This window comes from Anoplophora glabripennis, unplaced genomic scaffold (genome assembly GCF_000390285.2).
Source record: "Anoplophora glabripennis isolate ALB-LARVAE unplaced genomic scaffold, Agla_2.0 scaffold40, whole genome shotgun sequence".
Lineage (NCBI taxonomy): Eukaryota > Metazoa > Arthropoda > Insecta > Coleoptera > Cerambycidae > Anoplophora > Anoplophora glabripennis.
The window spans coordinates 1,715,709-1,735,363 of record NW_019416268.1 but is presented as its reverse complement, the minus strand read 5'-3'; the positions used below and the strand labels follow the sequence as shown (position 1 = coordinate 1,735,363).

Below are 19,655 nucleotides of genomic sequence, written 5' to 3'. Positions count from 1 at the left end.
TTTTTCGGAGCGTTTAAAGTGCAATTTACTAGCGTCAGAGACATAGCTCAGCGTGCCGGCCAAAGCAGAGCAGATTCTCACTAAGCCGTTGCGATCTGCGCTTGAATTAGTCACAGTCCTGTCACAGTGTCACACACTAAACATAATACAGTCGCGTTTGATTTAAAGACATTGTATTTCAGCGACTAGAGCAATGCGTGTATTGCTGGTTGCTGCTCTACAAATATTTTAAAAGTTTTTGTTTACAAAATCACTTAGACTAAGCAAAAAACATGCGACTGTTCTTCATTTGTTTTTGTTGCACTCGCGGAAAAATTTTGAATATCTGGCACTGTCCTCACTGTAGGATGTCGTGATTGGTGATTGAAGATTTATAACAAATATTTCGCTTGCATATATTACAACAAGTTTTACTTTCATGCGTTGGTAAAAATAAATTCCACAGGAAAGATTTTCTTCGTTTATCCATATCCAATTTTATTTGTAATAAAAATTTATTAGTAGTAACTTGGGACAAAATAACAGATCACTACGCTATATCAAATTCAAATAAATAATTCAAAAGCGAAATAACAAATTGAGCTAAATCTACGAAAGTTGGCACATGCTTGAAAAACAGCGCATAACGAAAGTATCCCTAACGCTAGCCGCTATTAAGCACGACAGGTGTCGATTTATGAACTCTGACGCGGAAATAAGGGATCACGGTAAGAATGTATGCGCGCGCTACCAGGAGCTGTTCCGAAAAATCGCAGCTATTTGTCACTGCTCTGTTGCCGGAGCAGTAGCAGGTGTCACTGTTCCGCAAAAAGAGCAGTTTAGCCCATCTCTAGGAATAAGACATTTGTTAAAAATGTCTAATGTCTGTGGTCTGTGGTCAAACGTGTCAACTGCCATCATAGAAAATATCTCTATTGTTGAATAAAAACACAAGCCAAAACTGTCAATCTGCATGGAATTTTGGAAGGATGTAGATCGTAGTACAGGGTGTCCTGAAATTCATGCAACAACATTTGGTCATATATTCTTAAGACAAATTTAGGGGACCAGTATTTTTTCTTTTTGCCAACTGGCCCCCTCTTTCGGAGTTACAGCCCCCTGAAGTCTACCCCTAAGAAGTCTTTTTTATATCTCAAAACCATATATGTTGTACGAGAATCACTAAATTTGGTACACAGGGGTTTTATGACATGTGGAATCTCACAGTGCTATACTTTTTGGCGAGAAATCCCCTTAAGACACTTTTTCGTGGGCCCCCTTGTCTTTGGAACCAGAAAAATTTGGTCGCAAATTTGATTTTTTTTTTAATTATTGTGCTAGAAAGCCATTGAATTTAGAAACTGTTTTGTCTCTTGATATTTGTTTCGTAAAATGCAATGTTTTTGAGGAAAATGGCGTATCATAAAAAATAAAAAAAATATGCATTCGATCACATTTTGATGTTTTTCTCGAAAAGGTTGCGTTTTACGAAAAAAAGTATAAAGAGACAAAATGTTTCTAATTTTAATGGCTTTCTAGTGGACTGATAATTTTTAAGAAATTTTAATATGCTACCAAATTTTTTTTGGCTCCAAAAACATGGGGGCCCACGAAAAATTGTGTTAAGGGGGTTCCCCGCCAAAAAACGTAGCACCATCAGATTCCATATGTCATAAAACCCCTCTGTGTACCAAATTTAGTGATTCTCGTACAACAGGGTTCTGACATAAAAAAAAAATATTCTTAGGGGTGGACTTCAGGGGGCTGTATCTCCGAAAGTGGGGGCCACTTGGCAAAAATAAAAAATACGGGTCCCCTAAATTTGTCTTAAGAATCTGTGACCAAATCTTGTTGCATGAATTTTGGGACACCCTGTATAAGACATTTGTAAAAAATGTCAAACGTCTTTGATCAAACGTGTCAACTGCCATCATAGAAAATGATAAATATATTTATCTATGACTGCCATGTAGTAACGTGTCATGCACAGAACATAATAATACATGTTTAAATATGTGTTCTGCAAAGTTATTTATTTTTTATGTTAATGTATATCTCTTGTCCAATAGATGGTAGACTCGCACTGCCTAACTAAAAAACTAAACTGTTTTCACAGCAGAAAATGTTTATTTGTTGAGATGTTCTCTTGAAACAATTTTAAGTTTTTAGTTTTATGGATAGTTTAATAACAGTTTTATTTAACAGTATATAATATCGCTTTTGAGAAATTTGATAAACTATTTGAAATAACCTAAAATTATAATGCTTTAGAAGTTTATCAGGTAATACAGTCAGAGAGCGAAAAAACATTACGAAACTAATTTGTTGCATAATTAATAAAATTGATATCTTATAATATAAATAAATAATATTAATGCATTGCAATCTATATGTCCCGATCATCTGCTAGAGGTCGCTACTGTCGCTAGATACTATCTTACTCAGTCAGTGACATTTGTAAGCCAAATTTTTTGACCCATGATGTATACATATGTAAGAATTCATACATTCATTACATATCTAAGAATTTAACACCTTTTAACAAAAAAAAACACATATTCTTTTCTTAGAACAACTGTAATTGATTTATACAGGGTGTCCCGAAATTCTTGCAACAAACTTTGGTCACAGATTCTTAAGACAAATTTAGGGGACCCGTATTTTTTATTTTTGCCAAGTGGCCCCCTCTTTCGGAGTTACAGCCCCCTGAAGTCGCCGCTAAGAATAATCTTTTTTTTATATCTCGGAACCCTGTTGTATGAGATTCACTAAATTTGGTACACAGGAGTTTTATGACATGTGGAATCTGATGGTGCTACGTTTTTTGGCGAGGAATCCCCTTAAGACAATTTTTCGTAGGCCCCCTTGTCTTTGGAGCCAAAAAAAATTTGGTCGCATATTTAAATTTCTTAAAAATTAGCAGTCCACTAGAAAGCCATTAAAGTTGGAAACTTTTTATCACTTTATACTTTTTTCGTAAAACGTAATGTTTTCGAGAAAAATGTCAAAATGTGATCGAATGCATATCGTGATTTGCCATTTCCCTCAAAAACATTGCGTTTTACGAAACAAACATCAAGAGATAAAAAAGTGTCTAAATTCAATGGCTTTCTAGCTAACTAATACTTAAAAAAAAATCAAATTTAAGACCAAAATTTTCTGGTTCCAAAGACAAGGGGGCCCACGAAAAGTGTCTTAAGGGGGTTTCTCATCAAAAAGCGTAGCACTGTGAGATTCCACATGTCATAAAACCCCTCTGTGTACCAAATTTAGTGATTCTCGTATACAACATGGTTTTGAGATATAAAAAATACTTCTTTTAGGGGCAGATTTCGGGGGGCTGTAACTCCGAAAGAGGGGTCCAGTTGGCAAAAAGAAAAAATATGGGTCTCCTAAATTTGTCTTAAGAATCTATGACCAAATTTTGTTGCATTAATTTCGGGACACCCTGGTTCCGCACGAAAGAATACATGCAATATAATCAAATTTTTAATTTTTCCAACGAACTCTATAGGTTCTAATAGCAACATTACTTTTCTGTTCAAGTTAGTATTACAGTTTTCGATACATAAATATTGCTTACGATGGGCAGTGTTTCATAGAACGACTGTGAGGTGGCGCTCGTACCTTCATAATTCTGTTCTTACTATCCTTTTCACGGGTCTTATTTATTTAGTCATATAAGTAAACCCATAGAAAACTTAATATTAACACTATATTTTCTATGAGTAAACCTAATAATTTGCTGTACTGCGAACCGTTCTGCTTCCAACAGTCAACTTAATAATTTACTTTACTGCGAAGCGTATTGCTTCCAACAGTCAATCTAATAATTTATTTTACTGCGAAACGTTTTGCTTCCAACAGTTAACAATCAGATGAAGTAAACATTTCACACCTCACAAGTTCCTCTCAACACCAGTGCAAGACGTTGTGCTTTCAACACTCGACAGAACAAACTATAAATTCGCAACAATCGCAACTGCTCACAAGGCTCATTCTGACATACTTATTTTATTTTATTATTTACCTTTTTTCGATGTTAGGAATCCTCAGAAAATTCGCCAGGCCATATGCGGTTCATGTTTGTAGCCAGGTTGTTAATTTCATATACTTTTCATACAGTTTTGCCAAATGGCTGTTTCCCGAAGAGTGAAATACGAAATCCTCAATATTTATAATTTATTTTCTAACTTTGTCGAGAGAAAACTTTTAACGTATGCAGCTTGTTTTCTCATACGTTCGTTTGCCAAATTCCAGTCTCTTTCGAAATTTTGAGAAACTCAAGGGTTGGTAGCGAATCAGTGGTTGCTTATGTATCTGAAATACTACCATTAACTCCCGTTAAAAGATATACAGGCGAAAACTCAGTCGACTTATGGACGGTGGTATTTAGTGTAGTTTGTAATTTTACAATAATAACGTTCGGCCATTCTGCTTTATCATTGATATCAATCCGTAAAAGCTTTAAAACTGTTCCCACATACCTTGCCACTTGCTACTTGCCACTTCCCTGACAAGGGCTGTTTATAACATCCTGAGAAATGTTTACATTATTAATCAACTTAGGGCGAATAATATTTTCGTTTAAGTAGACACGTGTCCCGCTTTGATCCGTATGAATTTCTAATACTTATTGCTCAAATAAGTCTCTGCCTAAAATAGTTTGAAAAGGTTACGTTAGCTCCAATATATTTTTTAAAGTAATAAAGGCCAGTTCAATATGACAATTTAATCGTTTGGCAATTTTATTTGAGAGCAAACTACATTCTACACCCGTATCTATTAAATATCGTACTAATTTATTTTGGATTTTAAATAATGTCCAAAAGTGACAGTCTAAACTGACACAAAAATAATTAACTTGAGCTTGAGGGTTCTTGCTTTTTCTTTGAAAACAATCATCAGTTCTGTGTTCAAATTTATTACAAAAAGTTCACTGAATTTTCTTGAAGGTGGGACCTGAATATTTGTTGTCAACAGAATGGAGAGAAAATATGTTTTTTTTTACAATGACGGCTCAGATGCCCTGTCTGCTTACATAACAGCTTTAAGTTATTCTCAAACTCGAACGGATAAGTTCTTTTATTCCTATTTCTTTCGAAAGTATTTTCCCGTGCGAACACTTTATAATTTCCTAATAGGGTTAATGGTTAACAAATCAGTGACTGATTCTAACTTACCATTAAATGCTGCGATTTTCACCTGAAGATCAGTAATGTCTCCAATAACTAGTTCCAATAATTGATTATTGGACAATGAAAAATTTAAAGATTTGATATGAAGTATTTTTTTCTGGCATACTCATAGTATGAGTCAGCTTTATCGCTAGTGTATAGGCTGGCTTTGCGGAATTTTTCACTCAGATTTCTCTTAGCTGGATACATGCTGGAAAGGTCTGCCTTGAAATTCTTCCAGGTTTTTTCGTTCGGTTTCCACGCTGAAAACCATCCTCTTGCTTCACCTGTGAAACCACTGGCACCTAGGCTTGCCAGATCTCCGGCTTTGACTCGGAGTCTTCGGGTTTTGATGGTATATCTTCGGGCTCCGGGTTAACATGTCATTTCTTCGGGTTTTGTTTGTTGCGGGAAAATCGTGATTTTTTCAACATTTTCTGTTTTAGACATCAATTATACAACGTCCTACCCCCGAAATCTATTTCCCCTGGTCACCAAAGTATATATTTCCTGATTGTGTCCTTTTTTTTCCGTTTTAGACATCAATTAGTCCGATTGCAATTGCAGGACTTTTCTTTCTCTTTTCATTTTTTTTATTTTTAGGCGTCAATAATTATACAAAGAGGTAGATATTTCCTGAGTATGTCCTTTTTTTTAGAGATCGATTTCTTCGAAAACAATTTGATTCCCAGATTTTCTAAGATATTTTTTTTAGGCATCAATTTCTCCGGGTCAGTAATGAAATAGATCTGGTAACCCTCCTGGCACCCCTGACTAACAGCTCGTTGCCAGGACAAGTAAATGGTTTTCCAATTTTCTCTAATTCCACACACCACTCCAGGGCACCATCATCATCGATTTTGGGATCAAATATTGGAATATCAACTGCGGTTGTCACTACACTATTAGACACTTGATCTTTCACTGCTTTTAGGGATTCCACCAAAATTTTTGCAAACTCCTTCATCGTGGTACTTTTAGTAGTCCGAATCCCACTTCTGATGTAAGAATTTAACACTTTTTAACAAAAAAACACAGATTATTTTCTTAGAACAACTTTAATTGACTTATATGGTGTACTGTGATAATTCGTGTCTTCTACGCTAATGCCCATCTAAGAGTGCCACATCCACTAATCTTAAGCTATGTTTACAAAATAGTACCATAAATACTCCCATAACTGAACTGCTCACATATATGAGGTATAATATAAAATTTCATTTAACATAAAAATGGTACTGCTGTTGAAATCGCTGACAACAGTTTTTAAGAAAGACGCATTGACAGGCCCAAAATCAACCAGCTTAATATACAGGGTGTCCGGGTACGAATATACCACACTTCGGGATAGTTTCCTTGAATAATATTATTCTGATTTATATTATTAATATTCATAAAGCATATTGTTAATTGTCAATTCCTATCTCCTGTTTCATCATATTTTAAGAACACCATGTAGGACTATATAAACAACGTAGACTATGTAGACAACGAAGACAAAGCGGAGTTTGCGCTCTAATTTCAGTTTAGTTAAGACGGAGGTTGCAAAATTAATATTTGACGATCATTTTTTGGATCAGGTACAAGAAAGTGTCAAATTTTTCGATCCTATATGTGAATTGATAAATGTTTGTCAGAAAGCTGATTGCTCAGTGGCCGATGCTACTGAATTATGGTTAAATTTACGTATACCCCTTAAATTTCGAAAAACATTCAATGAAAATTTAGAAAGATGGCATTGAATATTTACGCTTTAGCAGCATTCTACTTACATCCCTACTATAACAGTAATAAACTTTCTGTAGATCAAAAAAAAAAAAATGTTCATCATTTTCTACTTAAAAATCTGGACAATGATGGGATTGAAGATTTGGATACTTTTAAATGCCGAAAGGGCATTTTGCTCCAAAAAGGCATAAAAAAGCCTTTGGTATTTTGGAGAATGGTAAAACCGATGCATCCATTTTTATCTTCATTTGCCATCAAACTTTTGCAGATACCTGCATCGTCTGCACAAATTGAAGGATCATTTTCGAACTGGGGTAATATCCATACAGCTATCAGAAATCGACTGACATTTGAACGCTCAAAAAAATTGATTCATGTATACTACTCATTGAAGATAAAAGAACTTCAGTATTCTAAATTTATTTATGAAAGGGCGGATCGTGATGCAGCGGATATTTAATAGAAAATTAAAGGAAATTAAAAAAAAATTATACATAGAAATTGACCAAAAAATATCGAGTTAATTTAGGATTGAAGTCAGAAAGTTGGTTGAGGTTTTGCTTAAAGAATACACTGTGTCTGAATTAAAATTTTCTTGGTAGCTAACGCTTAATATTATTCAGTCCTGCTAAGTAAATCAATTCTTTTATACAAACATTTGACAATTTATGGTGACTTGACATTCTTGACAATTATGTGTTAATTTTAGAATAATTTTTAAATTGGTTAAAATTTCACAGTTTTATAATTTAATCTCAAGTTAAAAGACTTGAAAGCTTGACAATTAAATAATACAAAATGTTCTATAAATTAAACCTTCAACCAATCTTCTGACTGCAACCTATTTTTTTTAAGTTTTGAATACATTATTTATTTCTCGTTATTTTTTTAACTACCAATAATGTTGATGATTATGTTATTATACACTTGTTAAACAATTTTAAAGAATAAAGTTTTATTTAATTTAATTATGTATTTTTATAATGGGGTATTTTCTTTCAATCGAAATGAAAGTGAAAACTTTCATTTTTGTATACTTAATATATATTTTTTTATATTTTTTAAAACAAAAATTATTATAAAAAAAATTATATAAATATATAAATTAAGACAGTCAGTAAAAAACAGTTTATTTAATTTTAAAATTTTAGTCTCCATTCGTGACTTCATTAAGTGAAAACTAGGGAATATATATAATACTCATATATGTATAGAAGTACATATTCCAATAAATACACATAATATTTAGTTTGAGAAAATGCAATAAAAAACATTATCTTGTGCCTCTGCAAATATTTACAGAAATATGTTACCACTTATCGTTTATTGAAAAGCTCAGCTCTATATGATCTGTATTAAAATCTTAGATCTTATATATTTACATAATATGATCTAGGACTGAAACAAAAATTATTTTGAAAGGGTACCTATATTATAAATTAGTAGAAATGTTTAATAAAATTTTTTTCTGTTAATTTCTATAACTCTAACACCTTTAGAAAAAATAAAATTAACGTGTTCTAATTAAACTAAAATATCTACACAAAGTGTTCTTAAAACTTAATCAGATATTCCAAATTGTTGCTGACTTTAAAAATGCTAAAATTTTCATTAAAGAATATATGCGACATATCTTTATTTAGAGATTTTATAGAAAAAAAAATGTTGGTCAATCTGACCTGACCTAAAACTATCGAGGAGCATCAAGCGAGACAAACTTTTTTTTTCTCGTGAATTCTCGGCAGATATTGTTTGATCTTTTGTACTCGGTTCATACATTTTTTTATAGATGGTTGTGATAGGTAGGTACTTTTCCAAATTCCAAATTTTTAATTTTTCTTTTTTTACAAGAATCACGAGTTACAGCCTTACGAAATTCTTTTTTTGAGGTACATACCTACACCTTTTTCTAGTTTTGAGTTTCTTAATTGTTGACATTGTCGACATTGTCGACTCTTCCAAATTAAGTCTTCATCTAGATTATTGTCTACGCGTAGACAATTGCATTGTCTACGTCGACATTGTCTACCCGCCCATCCCTGCGGTATTTAATGTCAAGGAATAGCTGATTAAGCAGAATAGGACATAAGTTAGAGAAGCCAAGTAACTGATTAAGTCTATGAGACTGAATCATCGTATTTTTGAGTGGAGTATGCATAAAAACATCAGAAGGGCTAGTAAATTAAAATATCTCAATATACTGTTTCATTTTTCCGGTTTATTTCTCTGCTTGCCTTAAAAAATAAAAAACGATAGAAAATGATTATATACACGTTTTAGAAATTTAGAACACATAAATATAAACAGGTAATTATGAGTGCTCATATCTAAAATATTATTCGTAAAAAGTCACGCTCTTTACATATTTCTAGAACAACATTATTTTAGTGGTTTACGATAACCATTATGTTTCTTTAGTTACAGGGTGTTTTAAATAAATAATAATTGTGGGACGCTGAGAAATTTGTAAGGAAGTTGTATAAAATAAATTCTTAAAAAACTCAAAAAGGATATAAAAAACAAGAAATTAAAAAGAAAATGGAACATTCGATTAGTTCGGGAAGAATGAGTGTTGTTCCTTTTGACAGTAAGTTCCAATGTGGCTGTGGGTATTTTTTTATTAACCCTGTAGATATACCTAATTGTAGAACATATATAAAATAACATTTTACTCTCATTCATAATTATTCCCATTTTCATTAGACTAGCTTCGTGTAGAAAAATATATTTTTTTATAAATTATTTAAGTTCCAGAGAACCAAGATAAAATGTTGACATTTTTTTTAACCTTATATTTTGTCAACATTTTAATGTTCTGCTCTTGCGCTACAGAGGAAATTGTTGATTATTATGAGAAAATTATTATCGATGAGAAAGAGAAAGCCGAAAGTTATCAGTTACCAACTAATGCCCATGCGTACTTGCCAGAATCTGATGATCCTCCTGAAGGTAAGTAGAATATCATAAGTCTAATGGCACCATAAGTTACTTTCCTTAGAATTTAATTTTAGGATGAATGTATATTTTATTAAACACCTTGTATATTTTCATTTTTATTTTTAGCACTTCATCATAATCATAGGTTTTTTGAGATAGTGGAAAATGCAAACATTTTGATTTAAATATTTTGTTCTCTTCAAAAAAATTATATTTTTAGGAAAGCTAACTTTTGCCTGCTCTACGACATTTTTATTTCTGTAAACTGGAATGAATTAGGTATACAGTTCCGACAATATAAATACGGCTTGTGATATGATATGAGTTATGAGTTACACAATACTAAATGTAACTATCGAAAAGTATGTTTCACTAAAAATAGCATCATCCATAGATACCGGAAAACTGCAAAACTACTAAGTGAGTTTATAAGGTTTCGCACCCTAATTAAAAAACGAACCTAAAATTATATTTTTAATTTTGAGAATTATATTTAAAATGATTTGTCTCCGTTTTGGTCTTGTAGTGGATATGTGTGTCCATCTTAGAAAAGTCAACCCCTTTTCGACTTAAAAATTAACCCTAGACTGATCCTTTTGGCGCAAGGGTATGTCATTAATTTTTATTAATATTATTATCTAGGTATATATTTTTTTATTATTAATATTACTATTTTGAAGGAAAAATAAGCTGCATTAATGGTTTTCCTTGTCTTTTCAGATTATGGTACGTTCGATTTCATAATAGCAGGATCCGGTTCGACAGGATCTGTGGTAGCTAGGCGTTTGTCAGAAATAAGCGAATGGAATATCCTCGTTTTGGAAGCTGGTGAATTCGGTAACAATTTTACTGATATTCCGAGAATGGGCTACGACGTCAATATGCTCAGTGATTTTAACTGGGGATACTACTCTGTGCCGCAAAATACTACCTGTCTAGGTACTAATTTTCCATATTTGTTGTCTGAGGTCCGGTATTTTGAGTCTCGGTTAAAGCTTGATTAACTGATCAGGCGATTAGACTGTACATATAATGATATAAGTATAACAGAATCACAGTCTAATCGCCTGATTAGTTAATCGAGCCTTAACCGAGACTCAAAGTACCGGGCCTTAAATAAAATCGTATCATAAATTCTAGGAGTTACAGTACATTAAAGATTGAAAGTGTTTTTCCAGAGCGGATAATCATTCATAAACATTATTGAAGAGAGTGTATACATGTGAATTCCAAAATTCTTTTTGAATTCGTTTTAACTCCTGAACTTTCATAAACTCCTCAAGCACTACATACCTGTACTTAAATTGGCCTATGTTATTGCTTTGATCCACTCGCACAACACATCTTACTTATAAATTAGTAGGTACAACTTATAAATGCATAATAATTTAGTGAGTTTAAAATAAATAGAACAAATTATTTTTTAAAGAACTAATAAGAGTATGAATGAAGTTTTTTTTTTAATTAATATTAATAATGTCAGTAGCTGAATATATAAATAGAAGGATGTAGACGTTCTGTTGCATTGCCTCCTTGTTCTCCACATTTGATCCCATCGGATTTTTCACTACCTATTCATTCTTCTGGAATTAAGCACTTGAATTCGTTCTTAGTTGACACTCTTGTTGCGAAACTAGTTTCATCGACTATATATCTACGCAAAATTATATTTTGTTGTTTATTTTATTTATGGTATAACTGAACTGTCCGTAGTGCTTCAACTACATATCATTTTTTATCTTGCACGCATAATTATTGATATTCCGATAAAAAAATTAAATCCGTATGAGATATTCTTGAACTGGTATTTCTAGGAATGACAGAAGAGCGTTGCGCCTATCCCCGAGGCAGGGGAGTCGGTGGAACCTCCCTCCTCAACGCCCTGATCTATGCACGCGGTAACAAAATGGACTACGATGTATGGTGCAACCAAAGCAACCCCGGTTGGTGCTACGAAGACGTGCTACCGTATTTCAAGAAATCGGAAGACTTCAACAAAAACGATCCCGAAGCGGTGACAGACATGACTTACCACGGTGTAGGCGGTCCCCTCCATGTCAGCTTTCCCATGCCAAGGTCCGAACTGTGCAAGGTGTTCTACGAGGCCAACAAGGAGTTAGGTTTCAATCACATTGATTACAACGAACCCCAACCCAGAGGCACGAGTTCTAACCAGGTTAACGTGAAAGACGGAAAGAGGCAAGACAGTGGCACCGCCTTCGTGAAGCCTGTATTGGATAGATCCAATCTGGTGGTGCTGACTAAGAGCTTCGCCATGAAGATAATCATCAACGAGTCGAAGGCGGCGGAAGGGGTGATATTCAGTTATGAGGGAAAGGCATACAAAGCTTTTGCTTCCAAGGAAGTTATAGTGTCCGGAGGCACAATCAACTCGCCGCAGCTACTGATGGTTTCTGGAATTGGTCCATCTGAACACCTCAGTGAACTTGGTAAGTCTTAGTTACCAAGTAATTCCAAAGGTAAATGAATTAATGAATGTAAGAAATTATGATTTTTGAACACAATAATAAAAAGAAACAGTCCCATTCCTGCGAATATGTAACCCTCAAATAGGTAGAGAAATAAAAAATCGGTTTTCTCATTGAATATTCTTTTTGTAATTATTGACAGATGAATTTAATTATGCCTCTCCTTACAATTTCAGGTATTTCTGTAATTCAAGATTTGGAGGTAGGAAGCGCCTTATCCGACCACACCCTAATATACGGAATAACCTTCTCAAGCAATCTCACCGAACCAACACAGACGTTAAGAGAACAAATAGAAGATTACCTGGATGGTGTCGGATTCCTAAGCCAAGCCTTAAACCAACAAGCTCTCGGCTACTACCAAACTGATTTAGAGGAAATTCCAAACTATCAAGACCTAGAGATAAATTTCTACTTTTCTAACGTGACTAGCCCCGCATTAAAAACGATACAACGATGGAAAGCAAACATCTCTGAGGCCACCAAAGGTGTCAACAACACAGGATCTTTCACTATGTACCCCGCCTTGTTACACACGAAATCCATAGGAACCATTAGATTACAAAGCGCTTCTCCTTTCGACTACCCATTGATAAACCCCAACTGTCTCTCCGATCCGGAAAACAGAGACCTAGAAACGGCATACAAAGCAATCCTTTTAATTTTGAATCTGACTGAAACCGAGCCGTTTAGAAAGATAGATGCCAAATTAGAACTTAAACCCATAGAAGTTTGTTTGGACGATTTTGAATACATGTCAAAGGACTACTGGTACTGCGCTTTAAAGTATATAAGTGGCCATAGCAATCACCCCGTAGGCACTTGTAGGATGGGACCCGATCCTAGTCAAGGAGACGTCGTAGACGCCAAACTAAAGGTTCATGGTATCGATAATTTGAGAGTGGCTGACGCGAGTGTTATACCACTGTCTACGTCTTCGCATGTTAATGTTATCTGCTACCTGATCGGCGAAATAGCGGCGGATTTGATTAAAACTGAATATGGTGTGCTATAATTATCATGGGAATAAACGTTTGGGTTGTAAATCAAATATATCAATATATCTTTCAATATTTGTTAAAGTTTAAAAATAAACAATTTATTAATTAGCAATTTTAGTTTTCTTAAAATCTTAAAAACCACAAAGGACTCCAAGGCTCTATCCCTCAAAAGATAGGGAAAGAGAAGGAAAAGAATAAACAATCTCATATTAAAATCTAGGTCACTCTAGCTCTAAAATTCACTTATTGATATTTAGATATATTACTTTGGTTACTTTTGGTCAGTAACACAAAACCAACACCTTATCATCACAATTTCAGCCAATTTAACGAAGCCCACATTTTGAAGACCGTGCGGAGACCTTTGTTGTGCAAATTTATTACACCATTCTTTGTAAAACCGCCAGTAAATAGAACTGTGTTCCAGATTTTTCTTTTTGTTTATTTCTGAACCAGTTACAAAAATGTAGTTAGGCCTTCTACTCGAGGCAAAATGTCGTAAACACTTATTAGGTGATGGGGCCGTAATTGTTGTGCTCTTATGTTAATGTTCTATAGACACTGAAGTCAACAGCAATTCTTACACTCGTATGGCGATTTTCTTCAACGGTATTTAAAACAACATCTTCCACAATAATTATTACAGTCCTTACTGACCGTGGATTAGTGTGTTCTCTAGTAAGAGCCAAATAAGTACCTATTTCTCTAAACCTTTGGTCAATTGTAACAAAAGTACTGGGGTGAGAAATTCGACTTTTCAACATATCGCTTTGCTGACGCTAACAGGTGAGTCAAATTAAGGACTGATGCTTGTCAACAAATTTTGACGTTTGTTTGAGGAAATTTTTCTTAAAGGACCCATACACGATCAAACAATTTGGGCAAACTTTTGTTATACAACATAATGTATAACTTGGTGATTATACATACACAGAATGCCACAGTTTGTGCAAATTTATTGAAACTAGGCATATCTCTGTCGGCAGTTTAATCTATTTCCCTCAATTTGTTTACTAATTTATCATAGCCTGCACTTTTTAAATTTCGATTTTTATAAAGTTCACTTTTAACTTCCCATAGTTCGGGTAAATCACGATACATCTGTATAAATTCTCGTCAAAATTCTTTATTTCCAACCGCAGATAAAGCCATTTTATTTATTTTTTAAAACCGCTCGAACAACTCTAGTTGTATGACACTATTCGTTTGTTACGTTATACAACCCCTTCAAACATCCACATACACGTTCAAACTTGTTTGAGTAAGTCACGCGTTGCACAAATAATTTCAAACAAGCTTAAATTTACTCAAACTGTTGCGCAATAGCTCCAATCAAGACATGCATGATCAAAATGTTTGCACAACGCCCTCTGTTGACCTAATTTCCCCTAAAACTGCGGGCAATGTCAACAATTAGATGGACCCTCTTGTCCTATATACTGTATATATAATGCATGTACCAAATGCATGTCTGCCAGTTCATTTAAACTGTACTGATTATACGACATCATGCCAAAAATTAATAGTATTTTGATATCTTGCGACAAATAAAATTTGTATTTTGTTAAATTATAATGAAATTTCGAGTTTGAACTGATATGGTTGGGAGAATTGGGATGGAAACAAAAGTTTCGCATAGTGAGGTAGATTTCCAAGCTATAAAATGAATTTTAACACATTGTATACAGGGTGTCCGGAAATGATGAGCAACAAATTCAGGGGATAATTCTAGACCGAAAATAAATGCTACCTCTTTCTATAACATTTTTTCCAAAACTGATTATTAACGGAGTTACAGGGTGTTAAAGTTAAATTTTATTTGCAGTTTTTTTGCAATACCTTTTGCCACACTCATAATATTTTGACGAAATTTCGTATATGGGGGTTTTTCGGGATGAGGATTATAAATTTGCCCACCGTTTTTTCGCATTTTGTAGAGGGCGCCACATACGAGCCTTTATTTTGATTTGAATGGTTCCAACTTTTTTGTGCTACACTTTATGCGACTTTTGACTGAATATTTTTGTTCTCCTAACCTTTTGACATAAAAAAGGTATACTTTATTTGTTTCGATAAATCTAACCGTTTTCGAGAAAAACGCTAAAATAACATTGCTTGCATGTGATGAATACGAAATCATTTTAATTTATTTTCTACATTAAACATAGCATGCTTTGGAAACAAGCGCTTAGTTGCCTTGGAAACAAGTTTGTGGAGAATTAGTTTTGACAGATAGTAATTTTGTACAAGTTCTTTTGTAGTAATTGTTATCATAAAAATAATAATAAAAATGAACAACAATTACTCTAACGTGGAGTTGCGGGACATGCATTATTATTACGGTTTAGCTGCTGGCAATGCTCTTGCAGCACGACGTTTGTATCGCGAAGCATTTCCAAATAGAAACCTACCCCAATCGCGAATGTTCAGTACTATTCATCGAAGACTGGGAGAATTTGGATCGTTCAAAACTAGAATTTTTGATGTAGGTCGACAACGGAATACTAGAACAGCAGAAGCAGAAGCTCGTATTTTGAATTCGATAGAGAATAATCCCAATGTAAGTATAAGAAAAATTGCTATTCAGGAGGGCATTCCAAAGAGCTCCGTACATGAAACAATACGCGAACAAAACCTTCATCCGTACCACTACCAAAAGGTGCAAGCCTTATCTGCCGTAGATCCTGCTGCTCGTGTGAATTTCTGCAATACAATTAGAATACTTCATAATGGTGACCAAAATTTTGTTCGTAATATCCTTTTCACGGACGAAGCTGGATTTGGCCATGATGGCTTAATAAACCTCCACAATGAGCATTTTTGGTCTGATGAGAATCCTAATTTATCAATAGAGCGTGGTTATCAAAATAAGTTTTCCGTCAACGTGTGGGCCGGTATTGTAGGGGACTACTTAATTGGGCCACATTTCTTTCCACAAAGACTCAATGGTGAAGTTTACTTGGATTTTTTAAGAAACCACTTACCTATTCTATTGGAAGATGTACCACTCGGATTAAGAAATGCAATGTGGCTGCTTCAAGATGGCGCGCCACCGCATTTTAGTTTAGCGGCCAGAGAATTCTTAAATGAAACTTTTCCTGAAAGGTGGATAGGACGCGGTGGTTTTGTACAGTGGGCCCCTAGATCCCCTGACTTAAACCCAATCGATTTCTTTTTTTGGGGCTATCTGAAGACGCTTGTATACAGGACACCTGTGAATAGCGTCGATGAACTGAGAGAAAGAATTGTTGCTAATTGTGAGGTAATTAAGCAAAAGGAAGGAATATTCCATAGAGTTCGTCGGAATTTTTTAAGAAGAATTAATTTATGCATTGAAGAGGAAGGACGTCACTTTGAACCTTTGATTTGAATGTTTAATTTGTATTTGTATTGTTCTAGTAACTTATGTATTTTAACCTTATGATTTTGTTAGTAAACCATTCTTTATTTGTTGAGGACGTTATTTTTTTATTATTTATCATTAACCACCATCAGCGTAACAACAAATTTTCACAAAAATTACTATCTGTCAAAACTAATTCTCCACAAACTTGTTTCCAAGGCAACTAAGCGCTTGTTTCCAAAGCATGCTATGTTTAATGTAGAAAATAAATTAAAATGATTTCGTATTCATCACATGCAAGCAATGTTATTTTAGCGTTTTTCTCGAAAACGGTTAGATTTATCGAAACAAATAAAGTATACCTTTTTTATGTCAAAAGGTTAGGAGAACAAAAATATTCAGTCAAAAGTCGCATAAAGTGTAGCACAAAAAAGTTGGAACCATTCAAATCAAAATAAAGGCTCGTATGTGGCGCCCTCTACAAAATGCGAAAAAACGGTGGGCAAATTTATAATCCTCATCCCGAAAAACCCCCATATACGAAATTTCGTCAAAATATTATGAGTGTGGCAAAAGGTATTGCAAAAAAACTGCAAATAAAATTTAACTTTAACACCCTGTAACTCCGTTAATAATCAGTTTTGGAAAAAATGTTATAGAAAGAGGTAGGATTTATTTTCGGTCTAGAATTATCCCCTGAATTTTTTGCTCATCATTTCCGGACACCCTGTATAATAATTTCGTGTTCCAACTCGAAATATCAGGTTCGAGCTCGAAATATTTAAAATGAACCCGTTTTAATTCTTGCTGCGTATTAAACTACAATATTAATTTAGTTGTTAAAAATTTAAAATGCAATGCAAATTAATTTAGAGAAAATAGAAATTTTAAACGTTATTCAAATCAAAACCGGTAATTTATTATATTTGATAAAGGTAATTTATTTCTTAAAAGTGCATAAGTATCTTTTATGTAACTATAAACATGCATAATTCAAGGAGTTCGTTGAAAAGCAATTAATTATTAGATAGTAATATCTAAATAGCTGTAAATTTATCACTAGACAGAATTGTCGCACTATTGTAAAAATCAGATCTTAACTTACCACCGTTTTTAACTTCAAATGTGGAAATATTCCTTTCAATAAAGCTTTTATTGAAAAAATAGTAATAAATATAATAATATATGTATTAACCACAATGGTATTCGATGCTATTTGGGCTTCATAGGGACCTTTGGTTTTGTGACACCTATGTAACCGATAACTTCCATCGGTCTAATCCCCGATATGTCTTCTGAAATGACCTTTGTGCTCTTCACTTCAGTCTGAAAATCCCGTGCACTGGCTACGGCAGCTTCCTCGGCGAATTCAGGAGGAGCAGCTAGAAATTTGAAAAATCTAGTATTATTGAAAAATGCATGCCACATAACGTGCTTATACAGGACTGCTTAGTGATAGTGATTATTACATAGGGTGTTTTACACATATAAAAAAACAGGGAGACTTTTTGAATAAATAAAGTAGACCGATCAAAATAACTCATTTAGAGGGGAAAAAAAAAGAAAATTGTTACCTGGACTTTTATAAGTGGAAATGGTAAAGGGGCTAGAATAAATGAAAAAAAATAAATGCGTGAGCAGGGGCGGCGGAGGGTTGATTTGGGGGGTTGAAAAGTTATGAAAAATTGTATCATTTAGGATTTCTGGCGAAAGTTGACGTCAAACAAAAAAGTATCTAATACAAAAGTTGTAGATCATGTAAAAATCTACAACTTTTGTAGTGGTCATTTTTTAACATAACCTCAAAATTTCCGAGAAAAATGCGATAAACTGTTTTTTTTCTGATTTTTCGTTTTTTATTTCTCATTTCCGTATAAATAATTTAATTTAGGTTGACGAAACTTGGTGAAAGTATACCTTTCTCTGTCTTAAATAACCTCAAATTTTTTTAGATAAAAAAATCAAGATGTTTCTGAGATATTCATTTTTTTCGGCTTGAAACACTTTTTTTTCAAAGAAAAATTCTACTTAAAAAAATCATCGTAGAGTTCTGCCGGTAATAATTTTTTTCGTTTTGACATATACTTTTTGGTGAAATAAAAAAATTTATAATCACAGTTCAAAAACATGCTCAAAAATGCAAAAAAGTAAAAAAATGACTTGCAGCAATGAATTTTTCAGTAATTGATAATTTGTTTAAATTTAAAAAAAATCAAAAACTGATTACACCATTCAATTGTACGGAAAAAATACAAAAAAACTGTCTCATTGTTTGACAAAACTATTTTTATACACTATTGCTATAAACATATGTCGAATAGTGAATAAATAAAATAAATAATAATTTTTTTGCCGTAGGATCGATTTGTGTACTTATTTTTTTTTAAGTTTGATGAATTCATAGATATACAGTGTGTCCAAGATAAGGATAGCATTAGGATCTAGGAAACGGTAAGAGATACGTGACTCAGATTAGAAAAAAGTTGTGTTTTTTATACCTAACAATATGCTGTTTAGAAAGTTTTAAAATTCCGGGTAGTTCCGGAAATATCCGGAAAAACCCGAAATTTTGCTAAATTGTTTAATTTTTTCTGGCTTTATTTGAAAACGAATTTTAAAATAAATTACATATTTACAATGCCACTTTTTTTTGCTCTATACAATGGATAATCGGATAAATTTTTTTAAATACGTCGCGGCTATTTTTATGACAAAATCTAGTCATTTTTAATTCTGAATTAGAGGATATTACTATTGTAATCGCTTAAAAAGTATATAGCTTGTTTTGGCTATAATTTAAAATTTTTCCTGAGTACGGCTCTGAACGCTTTCAAAATATCTATTGGATGAAGTAATAACAGTATAAAAGTCAATACCGCACAAAATATCCAACAATTTTTTACTACTGTTAGCAATACTAATTAGAAATAATAAAATATTTCATAAATTCCAGTTATTTTTTTGTTAGGTACAACTTTTTAAATTATGGATTAAAAAAAAT

General features: G+C 33.4%; 1 protein-coding gene across 1 annotated transcript in view; it reads left to right on the top strand.

The window, feature by feature from the left end:
- The first annotated feature begins 9,449 nt into the window (after positions 1–9,449).
- Positions 9,450–19,655, top strand: part of LOC108903231 — a 34,529-nt gene continuing 24,323 nt past the window's right edge. Inside the window, exons 1-5 of the mRNA XM_023457334.1 lie at positions 9,450–9,471; positions 9,717–9,833; positions 10,542–10,760; positions 11,636–12,271; positions 12,487–13,314. Of these exons, the coding sequence (XP_023313102.1) occupies positions 9,450–9,471; positions 9,717–9,833; positions 10,542–10,760; positions 11,636–12,271; positions 12,487–13,314 (1,822 nt within the window). The remainder of the gene's footprint in view (positions 9,472–9,716; positions 9,834–10,541; positions 10,761–11,635; positions 12,272–12,486; positions 13,315–19,655) is intronic.